Consider the following 24,512-nt stretch of genomic DNA (forward strand, 5'->3'; position numbering starts at 1 on the left):
ACGCTCTAATCACCAAGTGTATTATCACACATGTTAAGTGTGTTATTATCACACATGATTAAGTTATGTATTATCACACATGTTAAAGATTTTCTGAGCCAGACAAGTGCACAGTGAATGGAAGTGTCACTGGTAGCTTGTAGAGATTTTTACTTTGCCCTTCACCTGAATCCAAGTCTTGTTTAAGGTTGTTTTTTTCCCCTCAGACTGTGAGTAGCCGCCCTGCTGTCAGGACCCCGGGTGGGCAGGACGTGTGCCGGATGGCAGCGATGCATTCACCGGCTGACTGACAATGTGTTTTCAGCCCTGCTCCTGTGAGACCTAGGAGCCAGTCTTTGGGAGCAAGGTGTGTGTCAGCCATGTATGTGTGTGTGTGTGTGTGTGTGTGTGTGTGTGTGTGTGTGTGTGTGTGTGTGTGTGTTTGTGTGTGTGTGTGTGTGTGTGTGTGTGAGAGAGAGAGAGTCCCTGTGTATGTGTGTGGGTGTGGGTGTGTGTGTGTGTGTGTGTGTGTGAGAGAGAGAGAGTCCCTGTGTGTGTGTGTGTGTGTGTGTGTGTGTGTGTGTGTGTGTGTGTGTGTGTGTGTGTGTGTGTGTGAGAGAGAGAGAGAGTCCCTGTGTGTGTGTGTGTGTGTGTGTGTGTGTGTGTGTGTGTGAGAGAGAGAGAGAGAGAGAGAGTCCCTGTGTGTGTGTTTGTGTGTGTGTGTGTGTGTGTGTGTGTGTGTGTGTGTGTGTGTGTGTGTGTGTGTGTGTGTAATGCACCCATGGTCTTTTGGTGTCTTTTATGAAGGCTACCTTTTTACACTGGTGTTAGTTCCTGTTTGGACTGTGTAGTGTGACCAGTCATAGTGTGAAGGTCACAGGGCTTCTTTAACTTTTGTAAGGTGTTCCGGTCTGTGGGACCCGTTTTCAATGCCTGTTAAAAGAACATTTATTATTTCTTTATTAATGTATTATTTATTCAAACTCAGACTCATTGGCATTGGCTCATTTTCTGTGAAGAACATAAAAAAGAACTTATTTTCAGTGACTGCACATGGTACACTCCCCTATACATAACTATTACATAGGAGGTGTTCAGGTCTACTGGACCCGAGTGTAACAATTGCAGGTGCTATGCACCATGCCCCCCTCCTTGCTTGCACCTGTTCTGATTAAGTACTAAGAAATAAGAATCAATAATGATCAAAAATCTTGTTTCTATTTTTTTTACCTTGTTTCTAATTGAATTTTCTTATTTTCTCAAAAAAAGCAAAAAGCAAAAAGCAAAAATCATTCATATGATCATAAATGTGATCTCAAAAGGGTAAATGGCAAAGATGAACCATACATGATGTAATTGGCAATTGAGCTAAAGTAAACATCTGATAAGTATTTTTACATAAATTGTTATGGCTGTATTGATTTACAGTAAAAGTCTAATAATGTGGTGGGTCCACCGGACCCGGGAACATTGGCTGAGTAACAAAAATATGAACACCTTACAAGGGTTATGTTCATCATGGGTGATTAGCCCTTTTCTCAATGAGCCCATATTTAATGAATAATTAGCCACCTGCTGGTTTAAAAGTGCTGTCATTTTTCATTCTCTGTCAGCAGCTCAAAGGGCAAGGGTAGATGAAACAATGCAGTATCACCTCTCCAGATTAATTATACTGTAGGTTTAAATAGCACATTCATTCATTTTCACATTACTCAAAGGTCACAACACCCTACAAATCACCCTACAAATCACCCTACAACACTGAAAGCGCAGTCATCACCTGGATGGCCAAAGTGAAAACCAGTGTACAATGTGTTGTTGGAACAAGCTGCTAGGGAGTTTTAATATAAATGATGCATGACTTCTGGCCACTATAGATCATGTAAAGCAATACATATAGTTCAATGAAATGAGACAGGGGGGAACTGGGAAATGCATCACATGACCATGAATGGCACACCAGCACATATGGAGGAGGGAAAGACTATGTGCAATATTGTTGTATGTTTACCATTAATATCAGTCCTTTTTTGACAATATCATCGTGTTCTATCAAGAGAATCCTTTGTATACAAAGAGGAGACAGTGCAATGCTGTAATTGCTGAAAATGAATATTTGATACAGTACAACCTTTAATTGATAGGAATCACATTGCCTGTTTTATGGAAAATGTGAGAATAATTGAGTAGGACCTCACAGTCACATCCAGACAGAAGTGTTCATATGTTGATAAAAACCCATCTGGCAACAAAACCCATCAATGGGAAAATCTAGTTTCATGCATAGATTGCCTTATTATTTGCATCAGCTTCATACTGAGATAGACTGATTGATATTTATGATCCTGTGTCTAATTTTTCCACCTCTAGGTGGCACTGCTAGTCAATGTAATGTGGTGAAGGCAAGAGACTGGCGCTTGAATTCCAAATAAGTATAAGTATATAAGTATATATACTCTTTTGATCCAGTGAGGGAAATTTGGTCTCTGCATTTATCCCAATCCGTGAATTAGTAAAACACACTCAACACACAGTGAGGTGAAGCACACACTAATCCCGGCACACTGAGCTGCCTGCAACAACAGCGGCGCTCGGGGAGCAGTGAGGGGTTAGGTGCCTTGCTCAAGGGCACTTCGGCCGTGCCTACTGGTTGGGGTTCGAACCAGCAACCCTCCGGTTACAAGTCCGAAGCGCTAACCAGTAGGCCGCGGCTGCCCCAAATCATGTAACACTTCTGAGGGCCACAATTGGCTCTCTCCATCATTTCTCTAGACTATTATCAACAAACTACACACGTGCACACTCTAATGAGGAGGTGGTGGGTGGCTATTTGAGAATGCAGGCCCAGACTAGAGAGTGTCTAGGAGGTTAGAATTTCTACGTTCTGTAAGGGTGTCCAATTAAAGAGGCAGGTCGAAGGTCTCCAAAGTTAACTTAGTTGTTGAGCATGGCCTTGTGCCTGTACTGTCATTAGCGCTGGTATAGATTGGAGCAAAATTAGCTGAGACCAGCACTTCCCGTGCCCCAGTGTTGAGGGGGCCGTGCTTTGACACCAGTTATTAATCGTCTGGGCTAGGAGAGAGATCAATGACAAGTGTCAACATGAATGCAGTGCCCACTAGATAATCGAGCAGGGTGCAGTAATTCTGCCGCCAGTGTCTGCATTTCCATTTTTGGCTGTGAGGGCAGGCTGATGGATGGAGACCTGCCCTGTGACATGGCCCGGTGCTAAGTGATTACAGCGGCGTCCTCAGCTCCACACGTTACACCCCTGATGTTTCAGTATACTGTATATTCTGATAGTGCTAAACTTTTTTTTGTAATACCTTTTCATGAAATCATATGGGTTTCCCACACCTGTAGAGTTCTAAACTCCTCGGGATGGACACATCTTGCACTATATGCATGGTTTTGCATATTTTCAAAATCCAGTTATCTGTATTCCTGCAATGTGAAAGTTGAACTCTCAATGTATTCATCGTAAATTGTATTATCAGTCCTTGTTATGCCTATGTGAAGACTATAATGAGACTGCACGTTGTATTTGTTTTTCACTAATGATTTTCTATGTGTGTTCTTTTTTGTTCAACTTGTTTAGACACCTGCTGAACTTGTGGGGAGACTAACCTTTGTGTTTTGTGCCTTTTGAGTTCAGCTTACAAATGCTCAGAATAACAAATGAGTGTTTCCAGAGATTATCTCAAAAGAATGGCTTCCATGAGATATCATTATTTCACCTCATTTTTCAGTGCCAATGTTTCCTAGCATCAGCCAGGACTATAGCTACTTTAACCCTCCTCTGGTCAAATTTGTGCATCACTGTATGCCTGTCCTGTTGTAAAGTTGCAAGTAAAAGCACAGGAAGAGTAAGAAGAGGTACCATTTATTCACATAATTGACAAATATTTTTTTAAAATAAGGGATGTAATGTTATCATGATGGCCCAATGCCATATTATTCTGATGGAACAGAAAGATAAGGGGGAACTCGGATGATGCTAGAATGATCAGATGGTCTGTGTCTCATCTTGTTAAAGTATGGCTTTGATCTACAGGTAATGAACAGCTGGAACAGTGACCAGCCTCAACAGAATCATCCTCTTGGCAGGCCACCTGGGAGAACTGTGTCCTCATGAACACTATCATGCAACTGGGACACATGCTCATATTTTAAGTCCACACTTGACTCTTTATTTAGACATGTTTATTGTGCAATGTTCTCTGGCCACCCAAGAAAGTCATGTCTGAGGCTGTTGTGTTTATTTTCACGTACAGCACTGTATAACACTGGAGTAAATACAAACAACCATGAAAGCGATGTAAACAACAACATGATAACAATTCGATCCCTTTCATTCCTTATTTAATATCAAGGCTCTGTGTAAAGATCCGATAGAACTTAATGAGCCTCATGAGGTATTGACTAGATCAATCATGTGTGCAGAGGGTCAATTAGGGACACATAATATAACTCAACATAACTAAGGAAAAGACCTTAAAGGTCACTATTTGAAGAGAGTTCACACAATCCAGTGGAGTTCCTGCTCGTATTCTGACAGACTCTGCATGAGCTGTCCTCAAACGGTCTCAGGTGTTGTGGCTACCGTGTAGGAAACCCTTGCTGCAGTCCTCCGTTCTGGCAAAAGGTTGTTGATATCTGAGCTCAGTAGACAATCAAATGAAACCCCTGGCTTGTATGTGCTCCTGAAGCAATGTGTTGGTCCAAGACTCTTATTTGGTTTCCCATTTAAAGGGCTCTGTACAAGTACTTTTTGGGCCCATGCACTCACTGTACAAATATTCAGACAAACATGGGGAGCATTTAGCTGAACTCAGTGGAAAGTGTAATGGATTATAATCAACAACCACGTCACACAAGCACCAGACAGAAGGTTACAAACACTGGAGTTTTCAGGTGCAACATCCTGAACAGTTTAGAACACGTATTTTGTGTCCATCTGAAGTATCAGTGGCCGTTCAAGCAAAACACAGTCACATTAGACACATACTATCGTAGGCCTACCTAATTGATTTGAAAATCAGGACTTATATAGGACCCCCCACCACCACCTTAAGGCAGCGATCACTCTGGCCAGAGGCAAGCGTACATACAACCCTGACAGGAAAAGACTGATATGAAGCATCCTCAGTAGCGCCTTAAAGGAGTGGTTCAGGATTTTGGACATAGGATCTCATTTCCAAGTTAGCAAGTGTGATATTTATCATTGGAGTGATTGTCAGTGATTGTGCCTACAAAAAACTTATGTAAACAAGATTAAAATGCAATATTCAGAGTTTCTTTGAACTACTTTCTGACAAACAATCAAATATTAATTAACGAGATCCTGCTTCACCAATAAAGGCCTACGATATAACCATTAATAGCTTTGCCTAGAAAAGCTTGAAACATGCAATATTGGCAGCACATAACAACTTCGCTTAAGTTGTTATTTGGATAGCCTACTGTATATTAACCATGGCTGTCTGAAATGTGTACTGTAGGAGGGTGCTGTTTTTCCACAAATATGTTGACCTGGAGTGGCAGTGAAGTTTCAGATATGAGGCACTAGGTGCTGTAGTGTTTGACTGAGTAATACATCCAGCCTTGAGGTGAGGACAGTGTGAGACACTTTATCTCCGCGTGCCACCTTCCAGCAAGCTGGTCTGATGGCCGAGTCTGTGACAGAAATTTGATTTACATGCCCATAGGTTAGCGGATCTCTGACACGGGCTGCTCGCTCTGACGGCGCACTCCGTTTGAAATATAGCATGGTCGGTGGGAGGCGGGACTTTGCAGCACCACATAACAATGTGCCGGACAGCAAAAAGAGTCCTGTTTCCAACCCATGCATAGTATCGGTGAACGCTGTGTTAAGAAGTAGGATAGGACATCCGATGAAGTTAGTTAGGTGATTTAAACACGTCTTTAGCTTTGCGTTTCTTCACAGGTTACATGATGGGAGCTTGGAACGTCAGCCTGTTTCTCGTCATCACCGTCTGTGTATTGAGGGGTAGGTACTGCATGGCTTTCAATTTACAGTAAAGACATATCCTACACAACCGGCGTAATGATTATTTAGGGAAAAGTGTCATAGCACATGTTTATTTTTAAATGTGGATTTTTGCCATTTGGTCATTTTTGTTGTAGGCTATCCCCTCATTAAATTGTGCTATTTGCTTTTAATGTGGCTTCTTGAATTTCCCCTAGGGATCAATAAAGTATATCTATCTATCTATCTATCTATCTATCTATCTACTACAGGCTATTCTGCTTTGAGATTTAAATACTAATGCATTATGTGTGCCCTCTAAAAACCCATTCCATCTCATGTTGAAGATGGTTGAAAGAAGATGTTATTTGGTTCTCGTTCTTAAAAGCTCTGGTAAATCAATATTTTGTCTGACTAGCTAAATGTTCAGTAGGTTAATAGGATTCCCACAATTGTCTGGATCTAGAACATGGGGTTCAGGGGTTTTGTGGTTATAATGCAAGATGCATTTCAAACAAGAGTAGTTTGGGACAATCAATATAGCCTAGTATTTTCCAAACAAAAGAATATTTCTGTGTAGTTTTGTAGTTGTGTTTGATTTAATTGTTGCTATAAGACTGTTTTGATACTCTTTGGAATAAATTAAATAGTGGGTTTGGTCATTATTTGACCTGCAGAGCCTACAGATTGATTTTTTTGCAGAGCAACATATCTACATGTGTACTTAACTTTCTTCAGCTTATGATATTCATTCATCATCAATATTGACCATTGCGTCCTGCCATGTCTTCATTTAGTCCATCTTATTGACTTTGGGCAGGCCTCTTAAATTTAATTAGACTTCACAATAGATGCCAGGGCAGATATTGGCTTGGGATAATAGCACTCTGTTTACCCTATTGTTGTACCCTCTTCCCAGATGAGTCACAGATACTGACTTGACCGCTAAAAGCCTGGTGCTATCCAGTGAGTGGACCTCAGGCCTCAGAGGAATTTTATTATGAATAGTTAAGAGCCGATGGGAAAGAACCATGAGACACAAAGCCAGGCTTTCATTAGCGTATTCCCTGAAGGTGTTGTGCGATGGCTACTACAGGACACAGTTATCTTCTCCTTCCTTTTCTCTTCACTTTGGTGGGAAATCCTCAGAAAACAGTGATAGTAAAAAAAATACAGCATTCACATCAGTTGATCAGTAATTGACAACACAATGCTCTGGCCATTAAAAAGCCTTAGTTGCTGAAATGGCCTTAAATTAAACAAACAAACAAATCATTAATTGACACAGAAATCATCTGATTTCCCTCTGGATGTGGGAGACAGCTGTACAGTTAGTGGACTCTGACAGCTGTTTCACTGCTGCTTTATCTCAGTCGACGAAAGGGGAAATGAACAGTGACTGTTATAACGTAAGAGTTGCGAGAGGGTCCAGACCTCAGCAGTTCAGAGATGTAGATACTGTGCCAGTATATGTAGATATACTGTGCCTCAGGGTCCTGGAGGGTTCTCAGAATGCAGAGCACGGAGACATGTGGAAAGTTATAGGTGGCCAGACCAGACAGCCAGGAGGAGGCTACGGTTGTGTGTACATGCTGAGAGCGCTTGATGAGATTCGTGGATCAATAAACCAGCGTCCAAATAAGGCAAAGCTGCTTTTTGCCTCAATGTGCAAGCCTATCTTCTAAACTTCTCCTCAGCTTTTTTCTTTTTTTACAGTGAGTGACCTTGCTCTGCCTTCTCAATTGCTGTGTGAATCTCAGATTGTGTGCGCAGCACAGGGCATGAAAAACCTCTCGTCTCATTCTTATTCTCTGAAACACACCGTTGAACTTATGTATATATTTTATTTATTTATTTATTTATTTATTTGTGTTCCCTCAACAGTGTCACAGCAAGGTGATCCTCAGCGTAGACTCTACAAAGATCTGATGGCAAATTACAATCCACTGGAGAGGCCAGTGTTCAATGACACCCAAACCCTGACGGTGAATTTCAGCTTCAGCCTGATGCAAATCATGGATGTGGTAAGTTGGAAATATACACACCACTGGCTTTCCACGGCACTTTAGAGCTACTGAGCATAATGAACAGTGATGTGTGTGTGTGTGTGTGTGTGTGTGTGTGTGTGTGTGTGTGTGTGTGTGTGTGTAAATGTTAGCCAGCCCTGCGTCTCTGATGTAATAGTCTGATTTATTTGTCAGCATCGGGCCTGTGAGAAAGGGCTTTTCCTCTCCAGATGAGATAGCTGAGCATCCTTGGGTGAAAGAGCTGACAGGGCTCTTCTTTATACGCCAGCATCACAAGCTTCACTTTCCCGGCACACTTCACAGCGTTACATGAGACGCCATGAGATTCCATTTCCTATAAAAGTCACAGTGCGAGACAGTCAGAGCGAAGAGAAAATGTGATCTGTGTGATTGTGGGGGGTCGCTCTGGGATTTGAATGGAGCTGAGAGAATACATGTTGAAAACATTGAAACTAATCACCATCAACACATTTCAGAAGGTCTCATTTTTTCCATGAAACAGCCCAGGGGAGGTTGTGAATCCAAATGTCACCAAAGCAATATTGACTGATTTAGATGCGGTAGATTAATTCACACACTAAGGTCAGTTCCATGGTGATGTTTGCAAATGTGGAGGGTTATTCAAAATGTGATAGTGCCACACAACAGTATATATTTGTGTCTGTGATCTGATATTTATATTTCGCAGGGGACTGTATGTTTACTTCATGTTTACTGATGAGGTGTCTGAATAAAACTGTGCAGTTGGAGTCTGAATCAAGCGGTGAATCATTCATGAGTTATTATTTCTGTTTGTGAACCAGGATGAGAAGAATCAAGTTCTTACAACAAACATATGGCTACAACTGGTGAGACCCTTTACTGTATATCATAGGCTAGTGACAATGACGGACAATTACCCTGTGCATTAGTAATGGTTGGGGTTCAACATCTGAAATGGAAACAGATAAAATTCATGAATAATAATAATAATAATAATAATAAAAATAAGTCACTGTATTTGATACATTATTTGTATTTTAACCCAACTTTATATTTCATGACAGCATCTATGTGCCTAAGGCACTTGTGTCATGGATGGTTGCATTGATCTTGAATTGCAGTGTATATGCATGTTATGTAGGGGGAAATGATTCATATTGGAAGTGCTTCATCCTAAATCTGTTGCAACACTGACCAGTAAACAGTGTGTTTTTGTGTGGGCTATCAATTTGATATGTGTTGCCTTGGCGTAGGATCTGCGTTGTCTCGCAATTGATGGCTTTGACCTTTATCCAAAAATATCCCTCTGCAGACTGTTCCTTTCCTCTGGCTACATCCCCAAGAGGGTCATAACTACATTAAGAGAATTAAACCAAACACACACACACACACACACACACACACACACACACACACACACACACACACACACACACACACACACACACACACACACACACACACACACACACACAGTCTCTCCATCTCAATCACCATTAGGCATCCCAGATGGATGTACTATTGCAGTGTCTTTTACTAAAGCTGAAGGGAGGTGAGGGAAAGCAAAGCTAGTAGAAATGTTTTGCTTCAGGTGATTGCTTCTTCGTGATATCTCTTTGTATATGCATTACTGTGTATCACATCAATACATTGAGTTCAATGATCTGTTTTATTACATAATTGGTCATACATATTCATAGATTTTTTTTCTGCACAGACCTAATTGAGTTTTCAACTAATTAAGAAATTCATCACAAATCATTCTATGCCGTGGTGCTGTTGTAGGACCACACAGCAATCATGCATATTCATGACTCACATGGGAAAAGGGGAAAGCATCTTGTCCCTGTAGTTTATTGTTATTGATATTTGAGGGTTGTGCTGTTTGCTCTGAAACTGATTTCAGTCTTATTTTCCATGTCTTGCTGTGTGAGACTTTGATGTTGTAATAGGTTTGTAGTGAGAACAGGCGCGCTCAACTTCAAATCTCACAACAATTTCGGGTGCGAGTTAAAAAGTGACAACTTAGAATAGAAAAACCGCACTCTCAAGTATATTCTCTTTACTTATTTATTAATGCCATGTCCACAGACGCGTTTCGGCCTAAGCCATGGTCAGTGTGTAGTCAATAGTAATAGCTTTGTAGCACATTAATAATGATGTGTGTGGTATTTTCACCCCATGAATCGAGAAAGCCAGACCAGGAGAAGTCAAAGAGAGATGACGTACTGTATTTGACCAATGTTTTTTTCCCTTCCTCAGTACTGGTATGATTATTACCTTCAGTGGAATGTTTCTGATTATCCTGGCGTCACCAATGTCAGATTTCCTGGCAGCCAAATATGGAGGCCAGACATCTTGCTTTACAACAGGTATGTGCATTAGATATATCCCTTTATTGTTCAGTATGAAATAATTACATTTCTTTGTCAGATTGATGTAGTTTTTTACAGTAATGGACAGTACAATTTAGGATGTTAAAGCCTTGGGACTGTTTTAGCCTACTCAACTCTGCTTTCCCCACACTGTATAATAATTGGTTTTGAGGCAAGGTACTCTTTCAAGGCTACACATCTCAGTGTTCATAAGGTCAACTATGTCCATTAAAAGCACTAGTGGAAGAATTGCAGCAGGATGCACAATTTATCGTATTATGCCAAGAAAAGTCATTGAGACAGATATAAGCTATCGGTGCCTGTAGTCGTCTACAGAATGCATTTATATAATTGCACCCTCAGACCCTGCCTCTTCGGGTAATTCGGCATTCGTTTTTAAATGCCCGTTTCTCGAAATGACAAGCCAACACGCCTGAGTGTCAACACTGGCCCTTAGATCATGAAAATATGGGCTCGCTTGTCACTTCCCATAAACTATCAGGCCAAGCTGAGTCATCAGGACGGGTTGTCTCAATGCTGGCCCAGCCCAAGGGGTCTGGAGAAACCCACATAATAGCATACTGGACCTGTCCCTTAAGTGCGCCTTCAGACAAAAACAAAGATAGAACAAAAAAAGGGGGGTGAGGAAGGTGATTGCGAGTTTGAAAGCTGTAGCTGTACCTGTACTGACATATGCTCTGTGCTGAGCACTGTCTTAGTAAGAGTTGTTTTGAAGGTGATGAATCACCCCGGCTAATGTTCATAAATTAGATCTCTAAGGCATTGCTTCCACTGCATAATGAAGAAAACAAGCTCTTAGACCCATTTGTCTCTGTCATCAGACACCAGGCCTATACTTTGGTGGGTGATTACTCTGCGTTTCATTTACACCCAGTATGGGACCTCTTCAGTGATGTTCACCTTCCTCGGACTCGGTTCAGACCTCATGGGGATTCAATTTTAGAAATGAAATGTGGGAACCAGCAGTTGACTCACTCATGTGAGAAATTCAGTGGAAGGCATATTTAAGCAGACAGCAATGGATGATTGATACACAATTTTACAGTGTGATTTAACTCAAAGCATGCAGAAACTGTAACACATTGCATTTTCCATCAAGTTCAGATAATGCTGACAGAAGCATTGGTGATGATTGTTTTGATTGATGATTGTTTTTAGAAGTTATCATTATGAATATACATTCTTTGAGTCACTGAAGAACAGACCACTTTTGTGATGTTTGTCCCCCTTTTGACCTGCACTTCATAAAAAATCAATTGATCCTATACAGTTCCACGTGATGAAAGACAATAAAGCTTGTATTGATTAGTTGTAGACTCTGATACTTCCATTGAGTGCTGACAGTGCTGTTTTTTTCTAACAGTCATTTCTGATAATAGGTCAGATATGTACATAAGCATAAACATAAACAAATCCCTCTTCATTCTCCTTGTCTCTCCACACTAGTGCTGATGAGAGATTTGATGCCACATTCCATACAAATGTGCTGGTGAACTCCTCAGGACATTGCCAGTACATGCCACCAGGTAAGGCAGTCTTCGTCCATCACCAGCATCATTACTGATGAACCTGCGGTACCTCGGTGTGGTCAGGATTTATTAGGGTTGACATTACGGTTATTACTGATAGCTGGCTTCTTCTCTCGTCTATTACATTGGATGTGATGGATAGAGTTTGTCATGGGGGACTGCTTAGAGCTGATGCAGGACCTTGGAGGCTCTCTGAACCCTCACAATGACTGTCATTTAGCGGCCATGTTCTCATAAGGACATGGTTGCTGGCTGTTGCTATTTACAAAACATTTTGTAGGGTGACTTCCAATTCATTTTAATGGCCCTTTCGCCAAGGGGTACATCCACATTAATTTCAGCTCACAACTGTTATTGTTAGTATTATTTCTCACCATTTTCCTCACACTAATTAGTTGTCCTGGGCAACTAACATAAAAAGAAACTGTAGATGTATCTGAATGAGACAGACCATAGACTGCACATATAGTGAGCCAGACAGTGTGAAGTCATTGCTTTTAGACACGCCTCACCCCACTGACCCACATATGCCTGGTCCAGTGGATGCATCTATTTTCTGATTGCAGTCACTTACTTTGGCAGTGCGGCTACCTGTCAAGAAAAAACTGATTACTGTACTCCTGCGGTGTTCATCAGCATTCTCTCCTGCTCCCTGGCCAAGCACACTCTCTTCAGCTGAAGTGTGTGTGTATGTGTGTGTGTGTGTGTGTGGGGGGGGGGGTTGATGGAGGGGATGGGGGTGGAAAACATTCAGAGAGAAATTCACCCTTGGTATTTGCGTTCCATTTTATGTAAGGGACATGACCCAAGAGGGCATTAATTCTATAGTAGGATCTCACATTTATTCTCAGGGATCCATCCATGTTGGTCTGTAATGAAATAATAAGAAATATGGGCAGTGGAGAATGGAGGAGTTAGCTAGCAGGGTAAAGATTAATCAGTTCACTTTCCCGACAATCTGCTATCTACACCAAATTGAATTGTACAACATTTGTCTTGCTTGTTCAGTCTATTTCATACAAATGCAGCTCCCTTGTCTCTCTGAATTTTCCAAACCTTTATTCCTTTATGGCTATTTTATTTCTTAAGAGGGAGCTTTGTCTGCATCAGTTCCATTTGTTAATTATAAAGCAGACTTAATGGATCTATATTTTACACCAATGCTCTCCCCTCATGTTTCATTTTTTTTATTTATTTTTTTTTATAAATTATCAACTTGAAGTGTCACTTCAACCTTTAAGTTCTGCCATCCTTAATCTTATTTGATTAGCTTTATTTTTTCTTATTACTTAGCAAACTATTTATCGTGCATAAAGCCATAATGAAGCACATAAGTGCATGGCTGATAAACTGAATTGTTGATAGGTGTACAAAGAAAAGCTGCAGCGCATGTGGAGGATTTGCTTGGGTTTGAGGATTTCAGGGAATCTGTCTTTAAGCTAAACAAACAACCTCAATTCGTGTTTTCAGGGATCTTCAAAAGCACCTGCTACATAGATGTACGCTGGTTTCCCTTTGATGTCCAGCGTTGTGACCTGAAGTTTGGTTCCTGGACATATGGAGGCTGGTCCCTAGACTTGCAGATGATTGAAGCTGATATAACAGGGTACATTGCCAATGGAGAATGGGACCTTGTGGGTAAGAACTGTTTTTTTGTTCATCTTCTTCAAGCAAAATTAAATCTTGTGACCAAATTATTATTATTTTCCGGTCAAAATACTATAATTATATACAAAATGATTTACTTCAGTAACAAAAGGATAGCTTCCCATATGTTTTTTTCTGGAAAAAAAAAGTAGACTTCTCTGTATTTTCAAACAGAGGTGAGTGCTCAGTTTTATTTGGCCTATTGTCAAAGGCTGAAGATTTTGCTTCAGCAGTTTTTCTGAAGGGGCCTAGAGAGTTGTTTTATGTACCTCAATAACCCAGATGGTTGATGTTACAGTTTTATGTGTGTTGCTCTGCATACGATTTGATGTTCTGTATATGAGAGTAGATCCATAAGCAGCCTTATTCACTTCTCAAGAGGAGGAGCTCTAGATGTGGCTCAGCAGGGAGTGAATAACCAAGGTCAAGGGTCAAGAGGAATTGCAATTCTCTTGTATTTACACCTCTTTATTTGGACTTGTTATCGCCCTCCTCTGTGTTTGTGTGTGTGTGTGTGTGTGTGTGTGTGTGTGTGTGTGTGTGTGTGTGTGTGTGTGTGTGTGTGTGTGTGTGTGTGTGTGTATCTATATGTGTGTGTACTTGTTTAAAAAACGTGCATGTGTGTGTTTGCATGTGTACAACACAGAGGTTCCAGGCAGGAGGAATGAGAAGTTCTACGACTGCTGCAAAGAGCCCTATCCGGACGTGACCTTCACGGTGGTGATGCGCCGACGCACCCTCTACTACGGCCTGAACCTGCTCATCCCCTGCGTGCTCATCTCCACGCTGGCCCTGCTGGTCTTCCTGCTGCCCGCCGACTCTGGGGAGAAAATCTCCCTCGGTGAGCCACGTCAGCCCATTGGCCCCGACGCCACTAATTGTTCTTTCTGCGCATGGAAACTCTTGCAACCTTGTGTAGTTTGGGTTTCTAATGAATGGGGGACTGTGGATTCACTTGACGCAAGCTCTACAGCGTTCTGCTGAGGGTCATGCATATAGACCTGATCAGCAGAAAGTATATTATGCAGTGGACTCTCACTCTCTCTCGTACTGCCTAATTGGTTTTCAAGCTTTATTGCTCACTAAGTGAGTGGGTGGTTCAGTGGAAAGCACATCAGTACCCTCACTGTAAGTGATACCATCCTCATTTTGGACTATCAATTATTGTTACCAAGTCAGACACGATGGTATCAAGTGTCACTCAAGGAATAAATGGACCCAAATTAAATGTTCAAAAAGGACCCAATTAAATGTTTTGTGTCAGCCGCGTTCTGTATTGGACAATAGTCTGCTTAACACTTTTCCACTTTCTCCATCTCTCCTTCCTCACTGTAAGATTGATACTCGTTAGCAATAAGCAGTCTGCTCCATTTCCCCAAAGCATTCATGTTTGGGCCTGGGGATATTAGAGCAGGCTAGGCATCCTAGCCTGAAATTGGGCGGATGCCAACCGTGAAATCCCTATGGAGGGAATTAGTGGTTTTCCATGTAAAACGGTATTGCTGTTTTGCGTTCGCATTCGCATTAGTCATACGTTATCTGCCAGCTTTGTCCCAATGACTTACTGTATGCCACACAGTGATGTTCCAAGATCGATATCCAAAGAAAATTAAATTAGTCGGAGACTTATGTGTTATCATTTTATTAATTAATGATTAGGGAGGCACTCTCTCTGTAAATGAAATTATTATTGATTAAGCTTTATATATTTTATTTAATGAAAATATATCATTTGTAGCTTTGGCTTCACTTAGAATTTATTCAGGAGCTTTTTCAAATGAATGAACGTAGTACTCTGTGACGATTAAGCAATATACTGTAGCACGAGTGAGAGTGGGATTGGTCATGGATATTACCACGGGTGTTGTTCGGCCATAGCCACGATACCTATTTTATATATTTTTGGTAACACAAAGTCAGCATAAAAAACACATTTACAAATGTTTATTCATAATGCATTATGGCACTTAATATAAGTTTGCATAGCTGTTTAGTCCGTTGATTTTTAATGATAATGTTTATTGTTGTCGCTGTACATTGCTTTGGACAGAAGCGTTTGTCAAGAACCATAGCCATAACCATAACTATATTTATAAATTGACATGACTGCACTCATAAAGCGTTATGATGTTGTAGGCTGCTATAAGCCATACACAGCAATTATTATGAAAGCTTTTATGGTGTCACATATGGCTCGATGAGGAGGATTTGGTGATGTCAGCAGTGCCATTAGAGGTAAAGGAAACGGCATTATGCATTTCGACATTTCAAGCTAGAAGAGTTTGCATGCATTATAAGTGTTTGAGCAGTAAACATTGCTTATGCAATTAATAATTATATAGATTCATGTCAATCATTATGAAATCATTATTATGAACATGTTATAACACTTTGTTTGTGTTTATAATGCTTTGTGAAAGATTGTTACTGTAATCCTTCTTTTGATAATGATTTACGTAACTTGGAAAGAGCGTTTAAGCTTTTTTGGTTCCCAGGTTCCCAAGTCACACATACAACCAAAGGACTCAAAACAAATGTCAAATCAGGTCAATGTTTATATAGCCTCCCATTAGAGAAGTGGTTCACACATAACTGTGAAAACTGTTTGAAAATGATTGTATGTACTTCAGTGCCAAATCTCTGGTTAATGCTCTGCTGTGTAGAGGACCACTATCCCTGGATTCCCACAGTCTGCCTCAGTAGTGGTCTAACTGCAAAACCATTGGCAGACGCGTCCTAAAAGTGGAAGCCATCAGTATAGAAGTAGTGGGCATATATTTAAAGTGGAACAGAGTGGAGATTTGCTTCTGAAATGTGCTGTAGTGCACTTGGTGGAACATCAACCAATGGTAGCAGTAGTGGTAGCAATGAGCTCCCGTAACATGTAATTGACGGAGCGGAGTGCATACAGACCTAGTGGAAAGCAGCAAATTAAACGGCAAAAGCTGATTATGTGTTTGTATTAGCATTCCATAAACATACCTTTTATTTTTAGAATGAATGTACTGGTAATGTAAATATGTGCAATGAATTAAATCAATGTCAATGCTGTGTTGCAGGAATCACAGTGCTACTTTCCCTGACAGTGTTTATGCTCCTGGTAGCAGAAATCATGCCAGCAACATCTGACTCTGTGCCTTTAATAGGTAATATATTTCTTCAAACTAATGCCATTGGACTGCATGATGCTGCTATTAATTCCAAATATGGGAAGCACATAAATATGAATGAAAGTATTATGAAAGCTTAGTCTCCGTCAAACCAATCTTTTCCCCTTGAGGGCCAGAATCACTTACTGTAAATATATCTGGTGATTTATGTGGCCTCAGACAGAAGGAGTACTATTCCCATTTTTGGTCTTCGGATGCCAGTTGTGAAGTCATTCTGCACTGTACCACTTCAAGTAAAACCAAGTGTAGTGGCACTTTGTTTCGCTGATTGAACAATACAAGGCAGTACAGCATCTGGTTCAGCAGAAGAATTGTTATAGAAGGAAATATGTTCAGTATTTTACAGTTTTTCAGTTTCTTGCAGTGAGCATCCTTTGCTATGTCTACTGTTATCCACTATGATTGTAGTTTTTCTCACTAGTTCTTAGATGATAATAATGTGATGACACACAATACTATTTTCCCTGTTTCTTATTTTCAGCCCAGTATTTCGCCACCACCATGGTTATTGTTGGACTTTCAGTAATAGCAACAGTTTGGGTGTTACAGTACCATTATCATGACCCTGAAGGAGGCAAGATGCCAAAGTGGGTGAGTACTCAGTAAAAGTCATATTATATATCAAAGTCACCTTGACATTTATAATGTTGGTCATGAGAACAATCAAACAGCATCTGTTTAAATTGGAATGGGCAAAAAAAAACATTATGATATAGACATCTGAATCATGTCAACTTCAGTTGAAAGGAAATATTCCATAGATCACAATGTCTTTTAATATTAATATTTTAATATAATCATAGGAGGTCTGATAGTCCAGGCAGAACAGAGATACCTGACTCATGTTGACATCAGCTTGAGAAAAGTAATATTGGAACAAATGACTTGGTGGTTATTGTGTTGGCAAAAAGACAGAGACCAACAGCTGCATCAGATTTGCTTTTAGATTCATCATGTCTGTTTTGCGCCTCTGAGTATGAATCTTGTATTGAATGCCTGGGTAATGTTCCCTGTGTTCCCTGTCCCTGTGCCAAAGACCCGCGTGATTCTACTTAACTGGTGCGCCTGGTTCCTGCGCATGAAGCGCCCGGGTGAGGACCGTGTGCGCTCAGCCTGCCACAACAAGCACCCGAGGAGCAGCCTGTCCAGCGTGGATCTCAACATGAGCACCGGCGGGCCCCAGGCGACCAACGGCAACATGCTCTTCATCGGCTTCCGTGGCCTGGACAGCCTGCACTACGCCACCTCGCCGGACTCTGGCGTCATCTGCAGCCGGCTGATGGGCGCCAGCGAGGACGAGGTCCTGCTGCCGGGCGGTGGCCAGGCGTCCTCGGCGTCCGTCAGCAGTGCCGAGCCCGACCTGGCCAAGATCCTGGAGGAGGTGCGCTACATCGCCAAGCGCTTCCGTGACCAGGATGAGGAGGAGATCGTGTGCAATGAGTGGAAGTTCGCCGCCTCAGTGATCGACCGCTTATGCTTAATGGCATTTTCACTCTTCACCACTCTCTGCACTACAGGCATTCTCATGTCTGCTCCCAACTTTGTTGAGGCTATATCTAAAGACTTTTTTACTTGAGACTGTCTCTCAGTTTTAACCATCCGCCAGGTCATGGCTTAAACACTTTTTAAACACAGTCTCAGCGGTAACTGACCTGAAAACCACTTACAAAGCCAGTCAAATTACCAGAATATAATGGTATTCATTTGTAATAGATTCATCATTGGGCACATTAATTGGCTAACAGCTAGAGGTAGAGCCACATGCATAAGTATGCATAAAAAGCACACAGGCTTTAGATGGAATGAGTTACACATATTCTGCCTGGGATTGTTATCAAATTCTCAACCATATTTAGACCTATGGTAAACCAGCCTATAATTTAAGACCTCTTATTTTTATCAATACTAAATACTAATGTCAATGTGAGTCCTAACACTCTTCTAACACACACATTAAATACATCAATATTACACTCAGCCTCACTCATGTTATTAAGTGTTTGTGTTTGTGATTTCAGATGTGTGTTCACTGGTTTTAGTTGTGAAGTGTATTTTTTCACTAGAGTGATAGACTTATGATTAGATTATATATTATGTTACAGGCATTTTTGTCATTTAATACAAAAAATACGGTGCCATTTCAGTGTGAATGTATTGCAGGTAAAGAACAGTACTATTTACTTTCAGTGTATATATGTAACTCTGTTGTCATACGTGACAAATAGTGCTGTTGTTTCTCTTTTTCTGACACATATATAGCACTTTATATAACACACTTGCTACACTGTTCATGTTCTATGCACATAATTTTAACCCATTTGTTATAATGCAAATGAAATTTATGTTATTTACTTGTCTGCTGACATACAAAATATACTGTACAAATATGGAGATTCAATGGGAGAGTAATTGCATAGTGCCTCTCGAGATAACTTTCAGTATAACAGGAGAGATGTGGAGAGTTCTAGACTGCCACTCTTCCTCGTGGACACTGGATAAATGTTAGCCTATATGTAGTAGTGCCTGGGGGGAGTGGTTTGTAGTTGTGACTGTAATCATTATTCTACAAAACACAATACTCATAAACGATAGGTTTCATTAGTCTGTACTGTAACAGTTTTGTCAAGATAAAAAATAAATGTATTTTTCTAGGCCAAAGAGCATCTGAATAACTCTGCTTCTGATGTCTGAATATCACTGCATGCCAAAATGACTTCCAGCACACGTTTAAGATAAGTTAAAGAACTGTATCATGAAAGTAAATCAATTTGTAAGGATTTTATGAACATATAGGACCAGGACTAGGAAGTTGGATGACCATTAAACAATACAATTAGCCATAAACAGACCAAATCCTCACTATTCTTTTTCTTTCTTTTCATTTTCTTTGAATGAACATAATATACATATAAATTGCATAACAAATGATAATTCAAACAGTTCCCACAATATTTCAGACCATAGATTTGAAATCAAATGTATTTATTCCATAAATATTATCATTTTTAACCCCTGAATATCCTTCACTTTTTCTTTCTGCTTTTCAGACTGAGGAGACAGTACTGATAAAATATCAGTCAACATAAGACTTTCCTTTTTGCCTTGCATGCCTTACATAAGTTCCATTGAATTACTAGAGATATTAAGTATTCTTTTGACAGTATTAATTAACTCCCGTGTTTGTCCAAAGCTGTGCAGTTAAGCAATGAATAGCCACAATGCAAACTAACAACTGTTTGCAAATAACAAATCCAGTTAATTACACGGTTTCCACTCTCCTATCAAACAAATGCTAATTGACTTTATTCTAATGACTGTTGCTTTGTAATAACAGTAAAAGCCACAGGCATTTCATGGATCTGTGTGTGACTGTGCAAAGGAGACATAAAAAAGAATGAAGAAGAATGAAATTGTTTCTGTTTGTGTTTGAAAGAGGTCTTTAAACCACGCTCTGTTTCTTACAGTGCTTGTTCAATGTTAGTTTTCCTTAGGTACATTTTATTGAGATTCTTTTGTTTGTACACATCTCTGTACAATCATGCATTTACAATTGTTTTGAAATATGGTTAAAGTATATATTCTTAGATACTTTGAGCATGTAAAATATATAAGTTATCACACTACATAATCAACCATGTTATATAATTTGTTTGAATTCAGTTTCTGCCTTGAAGTTGTATTTGCAGTCTAGTCATTTATTAACTAGGACAAATGCATGTCTGTCTCATTTTACACATCCTTCTTAAATTATTTAACAAAAATGTCATCAAAGGTCAGTGGGGCAAAAGGGGTACTTTGTTGTCTTTGGTTTTGTGCACACACAGAATCACAGAAAAGACAGAATAGGATATCCAATCCATGATTAATATTGTTTGTTTAAACTAACTGAACACATTATGGGTTGGTTTTGAAGAATGTGTGAATCCAGAACAGTCAAGGAACATCTTGATTTTAGATTACGTTGCTCTTTTAGTCTGGATTACTGAGATTACTGAGCGTGAGGTTTTCAACAGCTATTTGTCCAAATGAACCCAGAAAGTCATAACATCAGATGGAAAGGGAACAGTAAAGGTAAATTAAGGCAAAACAACTGTGGTAGAAAAATAAAAAGCAAATCATTGAGCATGAGAAAATGTTATTGACCCCCAATGTTCAGGTCACATCATCTTTTCAACACAGGATATTTTGCACAGATGTCTATTTTAGCACACACACACACACACATAGGGAGAAGCAAATGACAAAGCAAGCAAATGATAAAGCAACATTTAGAACTGATCTTATGTGACCTAAGATGGTATTTTAGTTATATTTGTTCAGGTTCCCTGTCAGGCTGGGCATCCACAATATACTGTATATATATATATATCATGGATTTTACAGGACTCGTAATAGTCTTGCACAAAATCAGCATATCTAGCCCTGATAATATCCCTTCCACTGACTTCCACACTGAGTTTCAACCATAAAAACAACAAAAACATTTGTTTTGAGTCATGGTTGAGTTAGGTTTGGGTCTCCTATGAATGGACTGGCAACAGCTGCCACACCCACCCCACACTCCGCAGACATTGCGGGAAAGCTGAACTTGTGAAGTGGAATTCAGGGGAAAATCTAACCCTGTTACACTGATCACATCCCCTCCCTGTAATGTGCTGAAGATGTGAGATTTAGGGAGATTTACTGGGTCTGTTGAAGGAACTTATTTTCTTACTGTTCTGTTTTCCTAATCTTAGAGATGGTAGACTTAGATGGTACCTCCCTTTTCCCTGTGTAAATTTGGGATGAGATGACTGAACCCAAGAAATGTAACAAGGTAGAAAACACAACAAAAACCTGTCTGAATTATGTTAAGGTAATCAGTTTCAGAACAAATTCCTTCCATAACTGACTAGAAGTCCATAACCATAACCACATGAATAGTCAGGATAGAGTGCACATGACCAAACAATGTTTGTCACAGTAGTCCAACAGTTGTAATTGATGGAATAATTTGTGCAGTGAACATATGGCAGCTGGGGCTCACAGTTATTTATTTATAGCAGAGTTGCACAAAATACAAAATAACCAAATGCATTTTCGTGAGAAATGCATTTCCACCACTTGCATGGCAGTGCTGCCATCTGGTGACTGCATTAATACAACCACGTATTACATGATGATTTTTTGTGAATTGGTCCTAAACTGCATTGTGAGCATTAGACACAACCATTATTTGATTGACTGTATCAGAGTGCCTGAGTGTTCTTTTGGAATGATTGAGATTTGTATTTTAGCAGAGCCCTATTTATTAGGAACCATATATCTTTAGCACTGTTTTCCGAGGGAAACATATTTCTACGTACCATGTGCAGCAAGATTAATATTCCGTGTACATTTCATAAAGTGAATACAGGTTTACGTCATATGTAGCACAGCGTTATTAGCCGAAAGTTTAGTAACCTTAGTGCCTCGATTTTACAAGCTAACATGTCTGAATCTTTGCTTCGTTGGTGCGTCGACCAGTTACATAACAGCTTTGGTTTAGAGGCATGCGATGACATTGTTCAGTGAGTAAATTATTATGTTTGCTATTCAATATGTAGTTTGCCTGCTAGCTATCATCTGGGCCAGCTGGGTTTTTCAACTAGCTGTCACGTAAATAGAAAACAATGATAAGAAATTATAATGAACATTAACCATATATGAGCTATTCCATTCTGACCAAGGATTTAAGATGGATGGTCATTTTATTGGAACTGATTGTCTTGCTTATTCTCATGACGTGACTAGCATCCTGCATGTTGCATTCCATCCTTGTGGTCTATTTTTGTGTGTGTCTGATTTAGGTATATCTTGTCAATTGACAATGATGAGGAAATAGCCGAATATGTTGGGGACCTGCTCGGAGGGACGGATGGGAAGAAGAAGCTGTTCATTGACGAGCTAGTGAAGAGATGGAGGAGTTTCAAGCAAGGGGCCCCTGAAAATACAAATCTCATTTCCATGAGGGTGTCAACAGGTGAACTAACCTGGCAGGCTAACATTACCAATGAAGCCAATTTGTCTCGTATGTTTTTAGTAGTGTTAATGTTAGTAGATTTGCAAATGTTGAAATAAAGCCTCTTATTTTAGAAGTGGTAAAACAGTGTCACCATTGTCTCAGTAGACTTTCCAGACATGACGAAGGATACACAGAAGAAGTCCAAGCGGAAAGGAAGAAACAAGCAAGAATTCATTACTATTAATCAAGCAGAGCCTGAGCCGGAGATAGTCAAAACTCCTATCGACCTACTCAAGGTAATTGTTAGGCTACTCTTAATGACTATACCTGAATACCTTTGAAAATGTTTGATGGAGAGAAACATTTGAATTTCCCCTTGGGGATCAATAAAGTCTATCTATGTATCTATCTATCTATCTATCTATCTATCTATCTATCTACTGGATGCTGGTCTTCTTGTTTTTATAGGCGCAGGAGAACAGCAGTTCATCCTCTGGGAAGAAGAAGACCAGATATGTAAATCTATATGCCAAGGAGGGTCAGGACCGCTTGGCTATTCTCCTACCAGGACGGCATGTATGCGAGTGCCTGGCGCAGAAACACAGCCTCATCAATAACTGCATGACCTGTGGGCGCATCGTCTGTGAGCAGGAGGGATCTGGTCCTTGCCTCTTCTGTGGCACTTTGGTAAGAACCTCACGCCAGGTCCGTTGAAATGTATGGTTTTGATTAAGCATCGTATTTGTGTGTTGTTCCCTACACCTGATTTGTCCATAATCAAAGATGGAAAAAGTAGTTAAGGGGCTAAAACCTCTGTTTACGAAGTCCATCTCCTGTGCTTGTACGTTTTGCTGCACAGCTCAGCACAGGTCTTAGTGTTTTAATTGTTTATGAGATCTTCACACACCTGTAGCCATGTGAGAGATCTTAAGAGAGATTGCAGCTGAGGCTAGCTGCCTCTTTGCTACAAGGTTCACTTCCTATGTCTGTGGAATGTATTTTTGATAGCAAGGCTTTAAGTTTTCAGGCACTGCACCTGAATTCTGATGTGGGCCAGGCAGGTTTAAGATTTGAAAATGGATAATCATAACAGATTTCTAACGGCTTTACAACATTGTCACTGAAAATGACAAATATTACCTCATTATATATGTAATAGCACACACTTTTACAAAATGGTGATAAGTCTAACAGCTTGATTCACTAAAAGTTTAGTTATTAAGCGGTTTACATCTCATTTATTATTGTCATCATTTATTGTCATTTTACAATTGATGAACATATTTAGGCTGATTTTTTTTTTTATCAGGTTTGTACAAGAGAAGAGCAAGAGATTCTACAGCGGGATTCCAATAAAAGCCAGAAACTGCGGAAAAAGCTCATGGGAGGTAGGGCATCACATTTTAGATTTCCTCAAACATTTCCACTTTGGCTGGCTTTGATGTCTGGGGAAAAGGAACATCATGGTTCAACCAGGTTTGTAAAAGGTGTGTGTGTGTATGTGTGTGTGTGTGCGTGTGTGTGTGTGTGTGCACGACAGACCGAGTGGCGCTATCAGAGGACATGGACTATCTCCCCCACCAGGAGTCCAAGATCAAAGCAGGGTTGGAGAAAGCTGTGCAGCACAAGGATAAGCTGCTTGAGTATGACAAGAACAGGTACACAGCTCATCCCTTTGTCTGATCTTCTGTACTGGTACAACCTGAGTGAGCGAGAGAGAGAGAGAGAGAGAGAGTGTGTGTGTGTATGTGTGTGAGAGAAAGAGAGAGAGAGAGAGAGAGAGAGAGAGAGAGAGAAAGAACACATCTTC

At 40.2% G+C, this 24,512-nt stretch overlaps 2 protein-coding genes across 3 annotated transcripts in view; both read left to right on the plus strand.

The window, feature by feature from the left end:
• Positions 1-5,850: 5,850 nt before the first annotated feature.
• chrna7a (cholinergic receptor, nicotinic, alpha 7a (neuronal)) lies at positions 5,851-19,357 on the plus strand. Its single transcript, XM_042061677.1, has 10 exons — positions 5,851-5,989; positions 7,853-7,992; positions 8,799-8,843; positions 10,240-10,349; positions 11,820-11,899; positions 13,373-13,540; positions 14,196-14,390; positions 16,609-16,695; positions 17,201-17,310; positions 17,756-19,357. Exons 1-10 carry the CDS (start codon positions 5,932-5,934, stop codon positions 18,293-18,295), a joined length of 1,533 nt encoding a protein of 510 aa, XP_041917611.1. The 5' UTR covers positions 5,851-5,931; the 3' UTR covers positions 18,296-19,357.
• A 2,734-nt stretch (positions 19,358-22,091) lies between these two features.
• trip4 (thyroid hormone receptor interactor 4) overlaps positions 22,092-24,512 on the plus strand; it is a 45,542-nt gene continuing 43,121 nt past the window's right edge. Inside the window, exons 1-6 of one of the 2 annotated variants that reach the window (XM_042061780.1) lie at positions 22,092-22,268; positions 22,548-22,720; positions 22,865-22,998; positions 23,171-23,389; positions 24,012-24,090; positions 24,243-24,360. In XM_042061780.1, the coding sequence (XP_041917714.1) occupies positions 22,189-22,268; positions 22,548-22,720; positions 22,865-22,998; positions 23,171-23,389; positions 24,012-24,090; positions 24,243-24,360 (803 nt within the window). In that variant the 5' untranslated portion in view covers positions 22,092-22,188. The remainder of the gene's footprint in view (positions 22,269-22,547; positions 22,721-22,864; positions 22,999-23,170; positions 23,390-24,011; positions 24,091-24,242; positions 24,361-24,512) is intronic. The other variant, XM_042061781.1, reaches the window with a different exon arrangement.

The sequence above is a fragment of the Alosa sapidissima genome, chromosome 14 (genome assembly GCF_018492685.1).
Source record: "Alosa sapidissima isolate fAloSap1 chromosome 14, fAloSap1.pri, whole genome shotgun sequence".
NCBI lineage: Eukaryota > Metazoa > Chordata > Actinopteri > Clupeiformes > Clupeidae > Alosa > Alosa sapidissima.